The sequence below is a fragment of the Marmota flaviventris genome, chromosome 2 (genome assembly GCF_047511675.1).
Source record: "Marmota flaviventris isolate mMarFla1 chromosome 2, mMarFla1.hap1, whole genome shotgun sequence".
NCBI classification, from domain to species: domain Eukaryota; kingdom Metazoa; phylum Chordata; class Mammalia; order Rodentia; family Sciuridae; genus Marmota; species Marmota flaviventris.
Window position 1 is genome coordinate 197,297,075 of NC_092499.1, and position 16,894 is coordinate 197,313,968.

Below are 16,894 nucleotides of genomic sequence, written 5' to 3' on the forward strand. Positions count from 1 at the left end.
AACTAAGATAGCTGTGTTTCAATAAAATCTTATTTACAAAAGCAGGCAGCAGACCAGATTTGGCTTATGGAACGCAGTTAACAACCCCTGGTTCAGAACACAAATATGGCCAGGTGCTAGAATCCCAGCAACTTGGGAGGCTGAAATAGGAGGATCACAAATTAGAGGCTAGCCTCAAACTTGGACTTTGTCTCAAAACATTAAAAAAAAGGGCTGGGGCCATAGCTCAATGGTAGAGTATCTCTAGGTTCAATCCCCAGCACTGTCCCCCCACCCCCCAAAAACCCCAAACACCATACATGGGGGTTCTGTGGGGTTAGAAAGTCCTAGATACCCACCTAATTTCATCACTCCCTGGCTACAGGAACTTGGACTGAGTTGGTAACTTTGTTCTCTAAGCCTTGGTTCCCTTGATTCTAGACTGAGGACACCTCAGAGGGCTGCTGTGGAGATTACAATAGTAAAGAGTTTGACGCGCTTGGGGCCTGGCGCAGGACAGGAACTCAATGTGCTGTAGCCATCACCTCAGCCCTCAGTGCTGCTGACCGCCAGCACCAGCCCGAACCAGACCTTATCACAGGGAAACAACTAAAATTAAAGCTATGCTACATTTCCTCAGAAACATTCACGGCATCAACTATTTTAGGATAGAAGCAGGACTTGGCCTGCCATTTAAGAATCCTTGGCTCATTAAATGTTCCACATAGGACAATCTGTACAGAATTATCTTGAATGAGAAAAATGTTTTTTTCATTTGGAAAACCTGCTTCTGTGAAAAAACTGTTGTCAATTCTCAAATATATATATATCAAAGAAGGGAGATTAATAGAGTAAATATTAGACGAGGGGTGCCAAGACTGTGGCATGCCCACTGCCACTTTGCAGTCCTGCCCCAGCAGACAAACCAATCAGCGAAGGCGCTCCTTCTCCAGCTCTGCATGAAGCTGCACGTGCCGTGTAACGCAGCTCGCTAAGTGATCGTCATGTAAAATCTAGTCACCCTTTTTGTTCTAGAAAATACTGGTAAACTGTGAATCCCTTTAGTATATTTGAAAGACTTCAATGAAATGGTTTTCATTGTTGTGTGTTCCCCACTGAGGCCCAGAATAAATATTCTTTAAGGTAATCAGAAACTTCAGGACTAAGTCTTCAGAAAATACAAGAATGTGGACCGGGGAAAAGAAACGAGCCACAGTTCTGCTTCTGTCTTTCACCTCCTGCACCTCCCTGGACATGTCGCCCTGACTTCATCACTCCTGCTTCTTCGTCAGTAAAGGGTGGCGGGTAATGAGGTTCCCTGCAGCTCTACATACAGCCAGTGCTCATTATTTACAGATTCTGTATCTCAGATGCACCTACTCCCTACATTTGGAAGCCCCGAGTCAGTACTTGCGTCTCCCGTGGTCATGCGCAGCGCAGGGAGACCTGGGTGCTCGCCTTCCAGCTGCGTGAAGGGGCGACACCTGGCCTTCTTGTTTCAGTTCTCCCAATCGCTGGGTACATGGTGCCACATCTTTCACACTCCTGTCCTCTCTGCTCTTTAAGATGGTCCCTGAGTGTGTGCTGGAGAGCCTTCTCAGGTTTAAGAGCAAGAAGGCAGTGATGTGCCTGGCACAGAAATCAGAGTTAGATAAGCTTTGTTCAAGTGTGTGCTTTGTTCAAGTGCAGTGCTGCTGGCAGTGAATGGGACACCAAGGAATCAACCACGCATTTTAAATGAGGTGCATACGAACAGAAACACACCAAGAACAAAGTCATTTACTAACCAACTCACTCAAGAATGGCAGGAAGCTGACATAGGAGGAAAGGTTCAGCATTCGCTTATTTCTACCAATAATACGAACTGTTTCTACCCAATATTATGAATAAACGTCATCAAGAAGAGGTTTCCTGGGCTGGGGTGTGGCTCAGTGGCAGAGAGCTTGCCTCGCATGTGTGAGGCACTGGGTTCAATCCTCAGCACCACATAAAAATAAATAGACAGATAAAAGTATGGTGTCCATCTACAACTAAAATAAAAATACAAATAAAGAACAGGTTTCCTGTGCCAGGCATTCCACGCACGCACTCCTCCCCTCCTTCCTGCGACTCAGAGAATAAGCTGTGCTGCTCCTCTCCCCCCCACCCCAAGGCCTCCCCAGTACCAGGGCCGTCACTAGCACAGCTCCAGGTAAGGAACACCTGTGGGTGGAGGGGACCCTTTAGATCATCAAGTTGAAACGTGGTACCTGCAAGCAGTCAAGAGACGTGCTGACCACCCGGGGGGACTTGGACTGGCAAGCCAGCTCGAAGGGAAGGAAATACTTGTCAGCTTCGATGAAGCTCGCCTTTGGCGGTGCTGCGGTGCCAAGCCTAGGGAGAGAGCGGGGTGGAGAGGTGAGAACCGGCAGCCCACTGTCCTTGCGCCTCACTCGGACTTCCCACTCCACTTGCTTCCGTTTATTTAATTAAAAAGTCCGGCAAGCTGTATCTTGGGGCCAGCCAATTAAATGCTGAACACATGCCACTTTAGGGGAAAAAAATCCAGTGCCACATGCAGACAGAGAGATCTCTGACAGCAAGGTGCATCCAGGGCACCCAGACTGAAGCCTGGCGGCAGCTATGCCAGAGCTACATTTCTAAAATGTGACTAACTGGCTTCATTACCATGAAGATCAGGGGCGGCCACTTACAGGGCCAGCTGTCCTTATGCTTAAGCCAATCAAACAAGAGACAATGGCTCTGCTCTTCTCTCAGGACAAGGTCTGATGGCATTATCTTGACCTTTCCTCCACATACCCACGTACTCAGGTGGTCACCTGTTGACCTAGCGCTGGTTCAGACACACAAAGCTCTGCCGGGTGCCCAGGACTGTGCTAGCAGCACGACGTCCCTGTGATTAGAAATGGATGGCCACACTGCTACCACCCCCTGTGCTGCAGGTCCAGCCAGGAGAAGGTGCGTTGCTTACCTCTGCTTCTCTATTTCTGCTTTGATTTCATCTGGTGGGGAAGAAGGAAAAGCACGTTAGGGCCATGCAGCGTTTATGGAGAAGACAGCTTCACCACGTGGTATTCAGAACCATTAAGAAGGATGTCTAGGGGCTGGGGCTCAGAGGTAGAGCACTCGCCTAGCACATGCAAGGCCCTGGGTTGGATCCTCAGCACCACATAAAAATTAATAAACAAAATAAAGATATTGTGTACAACTAAGAAATAAATTTTTTAAAAAAGGAGGATGCCTAGGAGGCTTTACACATTCAAGTTCTGACGTGAGGACAGGAGAACAGCAAAGGCTCCCGTGGCAGGCAGGCGCCGGGCTTCCTGCTCTACTTGCTGAACTCACTTAACACTCACAACAAGCCTGTGAGGCTCCACCTTACTATGGCATGGTTTCTCAGCCTAGGCGTTGCTGATATTTGGGGACATCTAGTTCTTTACTACAAGGCGTCCGGTGCATGGCAGTTGCTGAGCAGCTTCCCTGGCCTCCACCCACTGGATGCCAGTAGCACTCCCACCTCCCTGCAGTCTTCAATGCCAAACACACCTCCAGCACTGCCAAGTGTCTCCTAAGCAAAACTCCCTCTGATGAGAACCAATGGTTTCGATGAGGAAAACAAGGCAGAAGACAAGTGGGTAACTTGCCCTCTGTTACATTAAGATCTGGAAGCCAGTGCGGTGGCATACACCTGTAACCCAGGAACTTGCAGGCTGAGGAAGGAGAACTGCAAGTTCAAGGCCAGCCTGGGCAAATTAGCAAGACCCTGTCTCAAAAGAAGGCAGGGAGGACTGGGGATGTAGCTCAGTGGTAGAGCACTTGCCTGGCATGTGTGAGGCACTGGCTTTGATCCCCAGCACCACATAAAAATAAATAAAGTAAAGGTACTGTGCCCATCTACAACTGAAAAAAAAAAAATTATTTTAAGAAGGGGGGAACCATAATTTGAACCCACGCATTTTGGCTCTGTAGTCCCTGCCTACCGACTTCCCCACTCAGCATAACATATATTAGTGACAGCTGACACAGTATCATGGTACTATAGCAACAGACCCCAAAAAACAAAGAACAACAACAAAAAAAAAACACTGAAAGTCACCTAAGTAGTAGTTGGTGGTTTTTCCTTCTTTTTTCACATTTTCTATGATAAGCATATACACTTTTAAAAACAATTGTGGTAAAATATACATAACCTAAAATGTACTGTTTTAACCATTTTAAAATGTGCAGTTCAGTGTTGTGCTAAACCATATTATTCTAATGAGTTAAAATAATCTTAAAAATCTTTATCATGGAGGTTACAAGAACTACACAAAGTTAAGGAAATAAAATGTCATGATTCAGAAACACAGAAGAGACCGTCTCGTTTCCAGGAGAGTAAGGCTTGGTGCCTCTGGAGCAACACCCCCATGTCCACTCAGTCGGTCGGTCGACTGTCCCCATGTGTGGTGCCACTGGCTCCAGGTGCCTGCACACAGGTGAGGGGAGAAGGGACACCCAAGGCTGGCACTCGGCCTCTTGCACAGACTCCTGAGAGCCTGTGGTCTGGACATGGTCGTCAGTTACCCTAACAGCCTCAGGACACGGTTCTGGAGGTGACAAGCTTCCTTTTCTTGGGCTCTAAGACCACCTCTGTTGGGAAGACCGCTGCTGCTGACCCACCCCGATGACGCCATCACAGGATGGCTACCTGCCACCCACGTAAGGCTCCAAGAGTAAGAAAACCACATGCAGAGGTCACTCGCTCAAAGGACTACGAGGGCCAGGAAGGAGACACCAAGAAGAACTGCAGCAAGCGGTTCCCTGGACCAACAGGGCAGGGGTGCAGCTGCTCCTCAGCCCCAGCTGACTGGTACTGGCACCCCCAGAGACCCTCAGTCGGGAGGGGCCCATCATTCTGATTCTTCCAATGGTTAAAATCCAGATTTTAGGTGAAAACTCAAGCTTGCGATTAAAAACAACTTCACCCATTTTTAAAAATATTATGGCTCAAGTAAGAGCAGTCTGCAGGCTGCCCTGGCCCTGAGCCTACTAGTCTATCACCTTTGTTTTAAGGGACAGGGAAGAGCCTGGCAGAGGTGCTTCACGGATGCACAAAAGGCACTGCAGCCAGCACTGTGAAGACAAAGCATCAAGTTTCAACCAAGCCAGATGTCACTCAGGCAAAGGGCAACCAAGGAGCAAGAGGCCCAGAGTCCAAGGCCAAACAGACACAGGACTGAGGGGTTACCAGGTGGAGCTGGGACCTGAGCCTAGAAAACCAGACTCAGATTCTTTGCTCAGAACCTCTTGGGTCTCTGACTCTCGAAAAAGCACACAGAATTAACTTGTAAACTACAATGCAGAGCCATATAAAGCTGTGGTTTTGCTACCACTTGTGCAAACCATGAGCGCCGCAACTACCTGCAGCGCCAAGTGCCAGCGCTCTTCACTCTCCATGAGAGCTGCCGGCAGGGAAGGTCGCCAGTTGCAGACACCTCAGTTTGGAATCTCCTGATCCTCCTTTCTGGCCTGCTGTGGCATGACCACGCAAAGGTGCACCCTGGGTAGCCGTTTTCTTTTTTAAAAAAGTTGCAGTGCTGGGGATGGAATCGCTGGTCTCCCACATGCTAGGGAAGGGCCCCCCCACCCAGGGGCTACATCCCAGCTTCACCTGGCTTCTGAGTGGGAATGAGCAAGGACAACTAGCAGAGTGGCAGGACAGGGCGACTGCTGAGAACAGCCCTCTCCCAGGAGCTACCAGGGAGTTCAGGAAACCACAGCTGCAGATTTTCTGTTGTTTTCTTACTTTACCTTTACTATTCACAAAGAATTCAGAATTGTTGCACTTTTAAATTATTTGAAGAAAAAAAAATCTCTAAAATCCTCTCCATGGACACAGCAGAGGTCTGGGTGTTCCAGCACCTTGGTATAAAGCAAGGGAGGAGCCCCAGAGGGCCTCGAGGGAGCGCTGACCCCACCTTCCCTGAACAGCTCACTCTGGCTGCTGCTGTGTGGAGAGGAGAGGGCCAGGACAGGAGCAGGAAGCCATCAAGGAGCACCTGCTGATCGCCCAGCCAGCAGGAACGAGGGCTGGCCCAGGGTGAGCTGTGCAGGCAGAGAAGCACCAGTCTGAAGCCAACGCGGGAACCATGTTGACAGGCTGGGAACGATCAAAGAGTAGCACTGGTGTCATACGGCCCCACTAGCAGGCTCCCGATATGCTGGTAACACAATGCTTTCCCAGCTAAAAGGAGGGAGGAGATGAGCCTGAGGAGGGGGTGCGCGGCCTGGTAAGGGGGGAAGCGGGAACGAGGCGTGGCCGGACAGCTGGGCTCCAGGCCTGACGGGGACGCCTCCTGGCTGAACAGGACAGTTAAACTTTGCTGAACCTCAACTTCCTACTCTAAAGACGATGGAATGGCAAACAGCAGCCCGCATGGTGCAGAGACCATAGGGGGATCTGCGGACAGCTGGAGAGAAGCCTTGTCAGAACAACGAGCAGGGCCCGGGCTGCCACCCACCAGTGGCCTCCAGACAGGAGTCAGCGAGAGCAAAACCTCTAGGCCATCACGGAGCCAGCTGAGGGAAGAAGGAAAACAAGAGGAACCGCCATCACCAGCACCGCTGTCACTTGTGACTGGCCCAGGGCTCAGCCCGTCCTCACTGCAACCCAGGGTGGCGAGAAGATGGCCATCATCCGTCACACCCCCACCACGGCACAGATGAGGAAAGTGAGCACAGAGAGGTTAAGGCACCAGCCGCCAGGCACCCCAGGCCAGCAGGCAGAGCCCCACCCTGCAGGAGGGGAGAGGAGCAGCTGGCGGGCCACCTGCCGCACTTCACGGCTCACATCTTAGCAGGAGCTGCTCTCCCAGCTGCCACCCGGGCAGTCAGCAGCAATAAAGGAGCAGGCTGCAGGGAGGAGAGGGAGCCGGCTGGGTGGGGCTGGACGGCTGCAGCTGGAAAGCCACAGGCTTCTCAAGAAACCATCCTGAGCGTCACCATCACCTGCAGGAACCCCCCCCCACACACACTCCTCAACAGCTCACTCTGTCCCTTCCACTCCCAACGATGACATCACCATCTTCCCACCCGACCCTGCCCAACCATCCAGAAGGGCCAGTGCCCCCAACACCACAGAGTGTCCCTTCAAACATCTGACAGGCACAACTCTCCCTGCTCTGTAGAGCAGAGGGGTCCTTGGACTCTCCCTCCTCCACATCCTCCTCCACCCCAAGCCAGCCTATGGGGCCGGCCACACCCTGAATCTGGTCCCCATGTGCAGCTGAGCTGGGTCTCCCAGCTCCCTCCTGTCCTCTGCCCACGACCTCCCTTCCTTCACACAGACCCTCTCCAATGCTCACAGAGGGCGTTTCTTTGGTGTGAAACCTCGCCCTGGCCAGCACGCCTCTCCCCTCCCTGCGCTTGCCAGGGCGGCCATCGGCAGGACTGCTGTCAGGATGACAGGATCAACAGCAGGGCCTCTCTGACCTTTGGTCTTGACTTCTGGCAAAATCCCAAACTCTGAATGTACTACTATCCTCCTGTGACCTGTCTCCACCCGAGCAGAGGTGGCAGGCAGCCTGGCCACCCCCGAGGCTGTCACTGCCAACTGTGGGTACCAACTAGGGATGTTTCCCTCCTCACAGCCCCCCTCCTGTCACCTCCACGACTCCTTCCTCACAATCCATGGCACAGCCTCCTGCATCCCTCAGAAGTCAGAGGCTGCCTCCAAGGGACTCCCTCAACTTCCTGTTCACAGACCTAGAAGTCGCCTACTCTGGAGCCACCCTCTGCTCTCACCTGCTCCGAGAGCTGCGTCCACCCTCCACCTCCACAGTCCCCGGTCTTGGAACTCCCTGCTCTCTGGACTACGCACAATCTGACACCGCTCACCATTAGGCCACCACCACGGCCCACCCACCTGGACCATGACAACAGCCTCAACTGTCTCGCTGTCCCCCTCTTCCCTGCCTCAGGCCACCCCACAGCAGCTGGAGGGATTCCCCCGAAAGGGAAATGAGAAAATAACACTCCCTGCCGACACCCCACACTCTCCGTCTCACCACCCGAATCCAGCCCTGTCAGCAGCCCTGGCCCGGCCCTGGCTCCCCTTCCTCTGGCCTCAAGGTTCACTGGGGCACCCTCCCTCCCCAAGATCCCCAGGCCTGACCCCCTTCAGTTCAGGGCTCGGTGTCACCCCTCAGAGGCCTTCCTGACCTCTGCAAACCGCCACCTCTCCCCTCCCGGCGCTCTGTCTCCTGGACACCTCTGCTTTTCATTTCACTGTTAGTTTCTGATCTTTCTCCAGAGCACTTATCACCGTGACCTACTGCGTGCCAGCTAACTTACCATCTGCCTTCAGCCCAAATCCACAAGCCCCCCCACCTCTGCCGGGTCCCAAGTCCCACTCATATCTGTTAAAGACACCAGTCAATCCTTCCTCTTTCCTGCATTATTTAACCTCTCTCCCTCAACGGGCTCCCTTTCAAGTGACATTTAAACCAGTCCAAGTATCTTCTACCTTTCAAAACAAGACAGACAAAACAGAGGCCCCTGAGCCTCACCTCTCCCCCATGGGCTGCTGAGTGGGATGAGGCTGCCTGCACCCCCTCCTCACCTCCCACGCGCACCCCAGCCCACCAGGGTCTGCCTTTCACCTGCCTCACACCACCAAACAGCTGGAGCGACAGCCACCAGTGACCTACACGTGTGACTTGAGCCTGCAGTGTGGGACCTCCTTGGCTCTGTGCGCCTCCACACTCCTCTGCACTCTGCTCTCTGCGCTCAGCCACCTCCGCCATCCAGGGCCCGGGGCCCTCTACCGCCACTAGCCCTTCTCCATCCCAGCCCAGGCCTCCGTGCACATCAGGCTCAGGGATCCAGCGACTTCCCACCAGGACGCTCACAGGCAGCTCCAAACCCCGACCCAGACGGCCTCCTCGCCTGGCGGGGCCCATATGGCTCTCTCGCCACTCCCACCTCCAGAACACGCGTCCCGCAGTGGGCCGCCGGACGCTCCTGTCGGCTCTCCCCCAGTTGTCACCAGGTTCCCCAGCTTTCCCCTAACCCGACTGCGAACCCACTCAGTTTGCTCTTTCTGCTGGTACCATGAGAGCCCACCAGTGGCTTCCGCTGAGATTCAGCTCCGGACACGGCGGCCAAAGTGATCTTTTCAAAACACAAACCCAGCCACCCTGTCACCTTCCCCATTTCAAACCCGTCAGCATCACCCGCTGCTTCTGACCTGAAAATCCAAACTCCTCACGATGACCTCAAGGGCTCTGCGTGGAAGGGCTCGACCTAACTCTCCCCGGGGACCTCCTAGCGCTCCCCCATGTCCCTCTGACCACACGGTGGCCTCTTTTCGTCCTCCTGCCACAGGGCTCCTGCTCAGGATGTCCCCTTGGCTGAAATACCTCTCGCTCCGACCTATTCCCGTCTTCTCATCAGCCAGGTCTCACAACCCCCTCTGGGAGTCTTCCCCACTCCTTTCCAAGGCCCTTGCAGGACTAGGTTTCTCTCCCAGGACCTGTCAAGTGGAGAGGTGACGCAGAGCTACAGGCACTTCAACAACACCCGACTCCCCCAGCAGATGGCATCTCCATCAGAACAGGCTGTCGGTTCTGTGCCCCTGCTACACGGCACCAGGAGTGACACTCCAACCTTCAGGGTGAGGGTGGGTCTGTGCAGTCAGCGACAAGGACTACATACCAACAAGCAGCAGCACACCAACCGCTCCCAGGACTGAGGGGAAACTCATGTCCCAGCAAAAGAAGGCTGCTCCCCCCACAAAACTGTAAACCTATTAAAATATCAAGCTAAAAAGCTTATTTACAACCAAGACAGTGAACCAGAGCAAGCCTCTTTCAGGAAGATTACAGGAATGAATCAGCAAACATAAACCTATTTTCCAAGATAACTTCACTGAAAAAGTAAGCAATTTCCTGGCAGCCCGCAAGCCGGACAGGGTGAGAACACACACAGCTCTGAGCTATTCACACAGAAGGCTCCGTGTCCTTGTGATTGAGTGCACGTTTTCACATGCTCACTCTCTTCCACACAGAAGGGCTTGCTGTTCTCCCCAGCTCTGCTTCAGAGTCTCCCCCGAGACTGACAGGTGCAGGCAGGGCTCTCCATTCCTTCATCCAACCCCCAGCTGCACGAGGGCCTCAAAAAGCCATAAGCCAACTCCTACATGGAGGCAGAGAGGCCGTGGCCTCCACTCCTTCCCCTGTAAGGAAAGTAACCAAGGCCTCTAAATGTTACTCAGCAGCCACTGAGGTGCAGGTCTGCCAGTCCTCTGCACTGCACCTAACGTTCGTGACAATCCTGTGATACAGACAGCCCGGCTTTATGGTCTCAAGAAACTGAGGCTCAGAGAAGCTAAGTTCGCAGCCCAGTTACAGACCCACCAAAGGTGAGGCTCCAAACTCAATTCCCAATAAATTCCTCAGCAACCCATCAATACATACTTTTCAATGATCAATGATGAGCCATTTTTTAGGTGCTGCTTCTAGAGAGATGACATCTCCCAAAGAATCATCATAAAGCTTTTCACACCAGGGTCACCAGCCCTGTATTTCTCAAAACTTTTATGAGGTCAGCACTTGTAGACAAATGTCTCATCAAAACACCAGAACTCGCTAAAATTAAACGCTTTATTATGAACAGTATTTAAATTAAAACCTTATTTTTTTGATATGTCAATTTACAGATATTTTTTATAATTTTTAAATTTCACACTTAAGGTTCTTCCTCATTTTAAGAGGTGTGTGTGTGTGTGTGTGTGCGCGCGCGCAAATGTGCATGCTCTGGAGATAGGAATTAAGTTCTTTTGAACACAACAAACTAGAACAACAACAAAAGTAATATATGGAGAAAAAAGCGATCTGTCACATAGAGTGGACGTGTAAATGACGTGTGTGGTTCTGGGACGGAACGCAGGGCCTGGGGGTGCAGGCACATGCTGCCCTACACCCAGCCCTAGACGCTGATTTTTTTTTTTATTATTTATTTTTTAGTTGTAGATGGACACAACACCTTTATTTTATTTATTTATTTTTATGTGGTGCTGAGGATCGAACCCAGGGCCTCGCTCAGGTGAGCGCTCTACGCTGAGCCCCAGCCCCAGCCCTCCATGCTGAATTTGGAAGCACCTCACTACACAACGCAGGTGCATGACATAACCAGCTCTTCTCAGTGACAGCTAGCCAGTGTGTGTGTGTGTGGCTTAGGTGGACTGCAGCCTTCACTGATTTTATGTGGTGCTAAGGATCGGACCCAGTACCTCACACAGGCTACGGAGCCCCAGCGCCACAAGCTAAAGTCTTTTTTACCTTTAAACAAACGTGTCCCTCCCCGTCACAACACAGACGAACCTGGAAAGAGCTGCCTGCGCCCTGCTCCCGCCTCAGCCTGCGCAAGGCCACAAGACAGCTCAAGGGAAGCCAACAGGACCCCATCTCTAAACCCCGAATGTCAACAGAGCAGCGGGCCTCAGACGGGACCTCAGGCAGGCAGACACTGACATGCAGTGGCTGCGGCTCCCCACCTGGCCACGCCACGTGGGCAAGTTACACCCCGAGCCTGGGTTCCTGCTGTGGGACACACCCGAGACAGACAGAATCCCAGTGAAGGAGAGGAAGCTGCCTGCTGCTGCGACCTGCCAAAATCAGAAAACTCAAGTGGAATGCAGCTCTGTGAAGCCAGTTCTGCAGCCTCATTTCTTTCTTCTCAGTTCCCAAATTAAAGTAAACCGAGGACATATGCAGCAAAAAGCTGTGATCTTTTTGAGAAGAGGCTTTCAAATATATCTCAAAATTCAGCTTCAGAGAACATGGTCTCTAGCTGAAGCCACACGGCAGCCTAACGGCTGCTGTCAAAGGCTCACTGAGCATTTCACTCGCGAGAGGTAGGAAGAGGAGGGTCATGGACTGTGCTGTCACCCCAGCCCACTCACTTCACTTCTCAGGGACTCGATGGGGATAATGATAAGAAGAACTTAACTAAAGCAAGTGGCACTGTGCCTGGAACTATGTCACAGATACACAACTGCCATTAGAAAGTCACCTGATTCCACATGAACATATGAAATATACACATCTGTACTACTCGCGCCCTTAACACTTCAGGCATGTTAATTACGTAACAAGACACTATATCTACTATGTCTCTAACCAAACACATACGAAAAGTGGATTGTTAGCATGATTCAACTAAATTTTATTTTCCTGCAGTAATGGGGATTGAACCCAGTGGTGCTACATCAAGGAGCTGCAGTCCCAACCCCCACCCTCCGGACCCTGCTTTTAATTTTGGGGGGGCAATAGGGTGGGTGCTGCAGATTGAACTCAGTGGCATTCAACTCCTGAGCCCCACCCCCGGCTCTTTTTTGTAAAAGCAGTGATAATCAGGATGAAACAGGTCTGCAGGAATCTCAGTGATTCATCTGGGTCTCATGCAGTTGTTTAGCACTCACGATCCTCCTGCCTCAGCCTCCGCGGAGCCACTGGGATTACAGACATGCACCACCACTCCTGGCCCTGCTTTGAAGACAAGGTCTTACTTAGTTGCTGAGGCTGGCCTGGAACTAGCATCCCTCCTGTCTCAGCCTCCCAATGTGCTAGGATTACAGGCATGTGCCACTGCTCCTGGCCCAATTCAGTTAAACAGTAGACAAATTTTTCTATATTGAATTTAAAAACACTTAAGATTTTTTTTTTTTGTCAAGCTTCCAAATTCCATATTAAGAGCAGACATATAATTTAAAGAGACATCACAGGGGTAAAAAAGGGGTCTTAAATAAGACCATTATAAAAGGGAGATTTTAAGAATGTAATTATCATCCCCAAAAGAAGGCTCAAAGTTTGAAGATCATTAAGATATATCAAGGTGAGGCACATCAATGCCCAGGGGCAATGAACACTTTCCCAGGTTCTCCTGATCTCTTCTGATAAAGGTAGAAAGCCATCGTCCCCTACCTGGACAGTACCTATCTGTACACTTGGTATTTAGACCAGATGAATCCCTGAGATTGCTGCAGACCTGTTTCACCCTGATTATCAGTGCTTTTACAAGGAACAACTCCTGTGCCCACTGAGCTCAGCACGTTAACACTACAGGAAACATGGCCCTTTGGTCATGTAATTACCTTCTATAAACCAAACACAGGAATAGGTCATTCCGAAAGAACAACTGAAGTTAAGAACACCAAGTCAGAGCACTTGTACTTTCTGTGTTTTGTCACAGCTTAAAATAATCATCGCAGCAGCCTCTACTAAGTGTCTAATACACACCAAGTTCTTTGTATATTAATGAACTTAATCTTTACAGTAACCCTGAGAGGAAGGTCTGAGATTAGGCAACCTGCCCACGATCCTAAACACGCAAGTGGAAGGCAGGGGATTAACCTGAGTCCCAGAGGCCAAGCTCCTATCCTCTAACATCCCAGGATCTGGCCCCTGCCGCCCTGATCCCCTCCCTGATTCTGAGGAACCGTTTTCTGTGAAAACTAACAGAAAAAACGTTTCCTGTGAAATACTCTCTATCATCCAAGCCTTTCAACCCCAAGTGGTCACCTTCAGTTCCTCTAATCAAAATTAAGACAATGTACAAATAAGTAATCTCCAAAATACTAACCACATCACAACATGTTTTACATATTGGCTTACTTTAGCTATTTTTCCAAATTTCTTCTCTTAAATGGGACTACTGGACACAAGACTGGGCCTCAAGAAATCAAGTGAGGACTGGGGCTGTGGCTCAGTGGTAGAGCACTTGCCTAGCAAGTGTGAGGCACTGGGTTCAATTCTCAGTACCGCATATAAATAAATGAATAAAAATAAAGGTTCATCGATGTTTTTAAAATTTATATACATTATACACACACACACACACACACACACACACATATATATAGGAAAAGAAATCAGGTGAACTTATCACCAGGTACTCTGATATTTTCCATTGTTTATAAGGCAGTCATTTTTTTCCCTCTCTCCCCTTCCCCTTTTTTTCCAATGCTGGGGATTAAACCCACAGCCTCACACTGCATGCCAGGCAAGCACTCTACACTGAGCCACATCCCCAGTCCCTACGGCGGTCATTTCTGTCAACAGCAGTGACATGTGATTACTCTGTTAAGTGACCACCTTAAATCAACACTATGTACAGATTCCCTGTGACCATTCCCCAGTGGAGTGCTGGCTTGTGATCATTAGCGGTTAAGGACAAGCCTCCACTCCAATTTGCTAGTCCTATAACCTGCAGCCAGATTACTTCCATCTAGGCCATTTCCTATAATTTAGTACTTAAAACATGCATCTACCATTTTTGTGGAGAAAATCCAAATTTCTGAACAAAAAACTACGATCCAAAAATATCTAATAAACTCTCAATGTTATGGCCCTTTAAGGTCTGTAAGACAATTTTGTAAGTAGGTTCCGAAATGTGACATACAATTTTGTGAAAATTTTATGTTAAGAAGATATCTGAAGGAGAAATGAAATTTTTTTCTGCCAAATAACTATTTTGAAATGTTCACAACACTCTTAAAGTGATGTTGAAAGGATAGAGTCCAGGCAAATTCATTGTGGAATCATAAATACCAGACCTCCACCTAAGAAACACATGCTCTGTCATGCTCATCCTACATTCTTGATATCTGATAAAATAATATCCAACAGTTAGCCTTAGTTATTGGAACAGTAAAGCCCCACCGCCACCCCAAGTACTGAGGATTGAAGTCAGGGACACTTTACCACTTAGCTATATCCCCAGCCCTTTTTATTGGAGACAGGGTCTTGCCCAGGCTGGCCTCAAAACTGAGTTCCTTTTGCCTCAGTCTCCCGAACTGCTGGGATTACAGACATGTGCCACTGTGCCCAGCTGGAAACAGAAAAGCTTTAAAAGTCTTAGTAAATTCCTTCCACTGATCATGAATTTCATGAGACCAGCAACTCTATCCGGATTATCTAAGCAACAATGACCTCCACATCAATCGTTTTTGATCCTTGAGGGAGTCTTAGATCCTTCTGATGAAAGCTGGGGACCTTCTTCCCAGAGTTTTTGCAAAGTTCACAAGCCAATCTCCAGGCCCTAGAGAAGAACTGTGTTCTTTACCTTGCACCAAATGAAAGAAGAAACATGATGGCAATCTAAAACTCTGACAGAAAATCAACCTTTCCATTTACTCAATTTGTTAGAAAAACAAGCCTCTTTACAGATTCTAAACCAAAGGCATTAGGGTGGTGAATTCGTTTGAAGGCAGCTCTGATCAAATGTATTGATCCTATGCACCCAGAACTCTTTCTCCTGAAACTTCACATAGTGGATTCTTCTTGCCTTTCAATATTCAGCTCAAATGTCATGTCCTCTGAAAAAAATTACTTTCATGACCATCCTATCTAAAGCAATCCTCAGACCCTTTTAAAACACTTCTTGCTCTTTTACTTTCACTGTAGTACTTATTAGCATTTAAGAATGTCTCATTTATCTTACTTTGACTGTTCTGTTAAGAGTATAACTCCACAAGAGCAAGGACTTTGTCTTGTTCCCCATTGAATCCTAAGTGCCTGCCACAGTGCCTAGCACACAGTGGGCATTTGATAAATAAAAGGGAGACCAATGCTAGTGTCAACTATAGATCTTTTAACTAATTATAAGTTAGATTTCTTTTTCCCTTTCCATAGTCTTCAGGTCCATTTAACCAGCAAATATTTATCGAGCACCTACTGTGTGTCAGACACTGTTGCAGTTGCAAGGAATACAGCAGTGAATTTCGGACAAGTATCTTTGCTCTGTAGACCCTATGTTTTAGGAGACTGCCCAGAATAAGCAGATGTCTTGCACACTACTGTGACACATCACCATCCACACACCTTCCTGAGGGAAAGAGCTAAGCAAAATCCCAAATACGGGGAAAACATTCTCCAACTGGGCACTTCCAAAGCAAGTCTCAGGGGCTTCCCAACTGGGACGCTCTTCCCACCTGTTCTGCTCACGTGGGGGAACCCCAAACAGCAGAGCCCAGGTAAAGGAAAAACTTAGGGCAAGGACAACTGCTTCTGAGGACTTGGAGGTGGTGAGGGCAGGAACCAGGAAACAGAACGCCAAGAGTCGTGGCAAAAGCCCTGAGCATGGAGGCTGGAGAACCAGCCCTAGCTGTCACCAACTTGCTAGGTGACCTTGGGCCAGTCCCGCGCTGCCCGGGCATCCGTTCCCCCGGGGGGCACCAGGGGAGGAGGCCGGGAGGGTGGGATTTGGGGTGGGGGTGGGGGAAGCGGAGGCCAGGAGGCCGGGCTGGTAACGGCCGGCGCGGGGCCGGGCCGGGGCGGCTCACCCACCGAGCGCCACCTGGCAGGCCCTGCGCAGCTGGGAGTGCTGGGGCCGCTTCACCTCCTTGTCGGCTAGGATCTTCTCCAGGGCCCGGGACACGAACATGCTCTTGGTCTGGCTCTCCTGCATGGCCCCGGCCCGGAGGGGGCTGGCAGCCCCGCGGGCGGGCGGCGCGAGCGAGCGGACTAGCGAGGCTGCGGGCCCGGCGTCCCGGCCGGCACCGGCCGCGTCCGTGCGCGCCGCCCCGTCAGGAAGCGACGGCGCGGCCCCACGGCGTCGCCATGTTGGAGCGCGTCACGTGATCACGTGACTGGCGGGGCCGCTACGGCCGCTGCGCGTCCGTCGACCCTGTGACCCGAAGGGGCGTGGCCTACGCGGGGCGGGGCCAGGGAGGCGAGGCGAGCACGTGGGTGAAGGGGAGCGGGACCTGGGGACCCGGAGAAGGCAGGTGGGAGGGCCGAGGCGAGGTGCGGGCTGACAGAGGAGCGGGACCGGAGATGGAGTAGAGATGAGGGAGGGAGCGGAGTGGAGATGAGGGAGGGAGGGGCGGGGAGAAGATCCGAGTGTTGGGGCAGAGGCGGGTCTGAGGGCGGGGGAG

General features: G+C 50.8%; 1 protein-coding gene across 2 annotated transcripts in view; it reads right to left on the reverse strand.

The window, feature by feature from the left end:
• Arfgef2 (ARF guanine nucleotide exchange factor 2) overlaps nt 1–16,588 on the reverse strand; it is an 89,484-nt gene extending 72,896 nt beyond the window's left edge. For both annotated transcript variants that reach the window (XM_071609006.1, XM_027946399.2), the window contains exons 1-3: nt 16,305–16,588; nt 2,951–2,981; nt 2,229–2,352 (exon numbers count right to left, since the gene is read on the reverse strand). In XM_071609006.1, the coding sequence (XP_071465107.1) occupies nt 2,229–2,352; nt 2,951–2,981; nt 16,305–16,425 (276 nt within the window). In that variant the 5' untranslated portion in view covers nt 16,426–16,588. The remainder of the gene's footprint in view (nt 1–2,228; nt 2,353–2,950; nt 2,982–16,304) is intronic.
• Nucleotides 16,589–16,894: the final 306 nt, after the last annotated feature.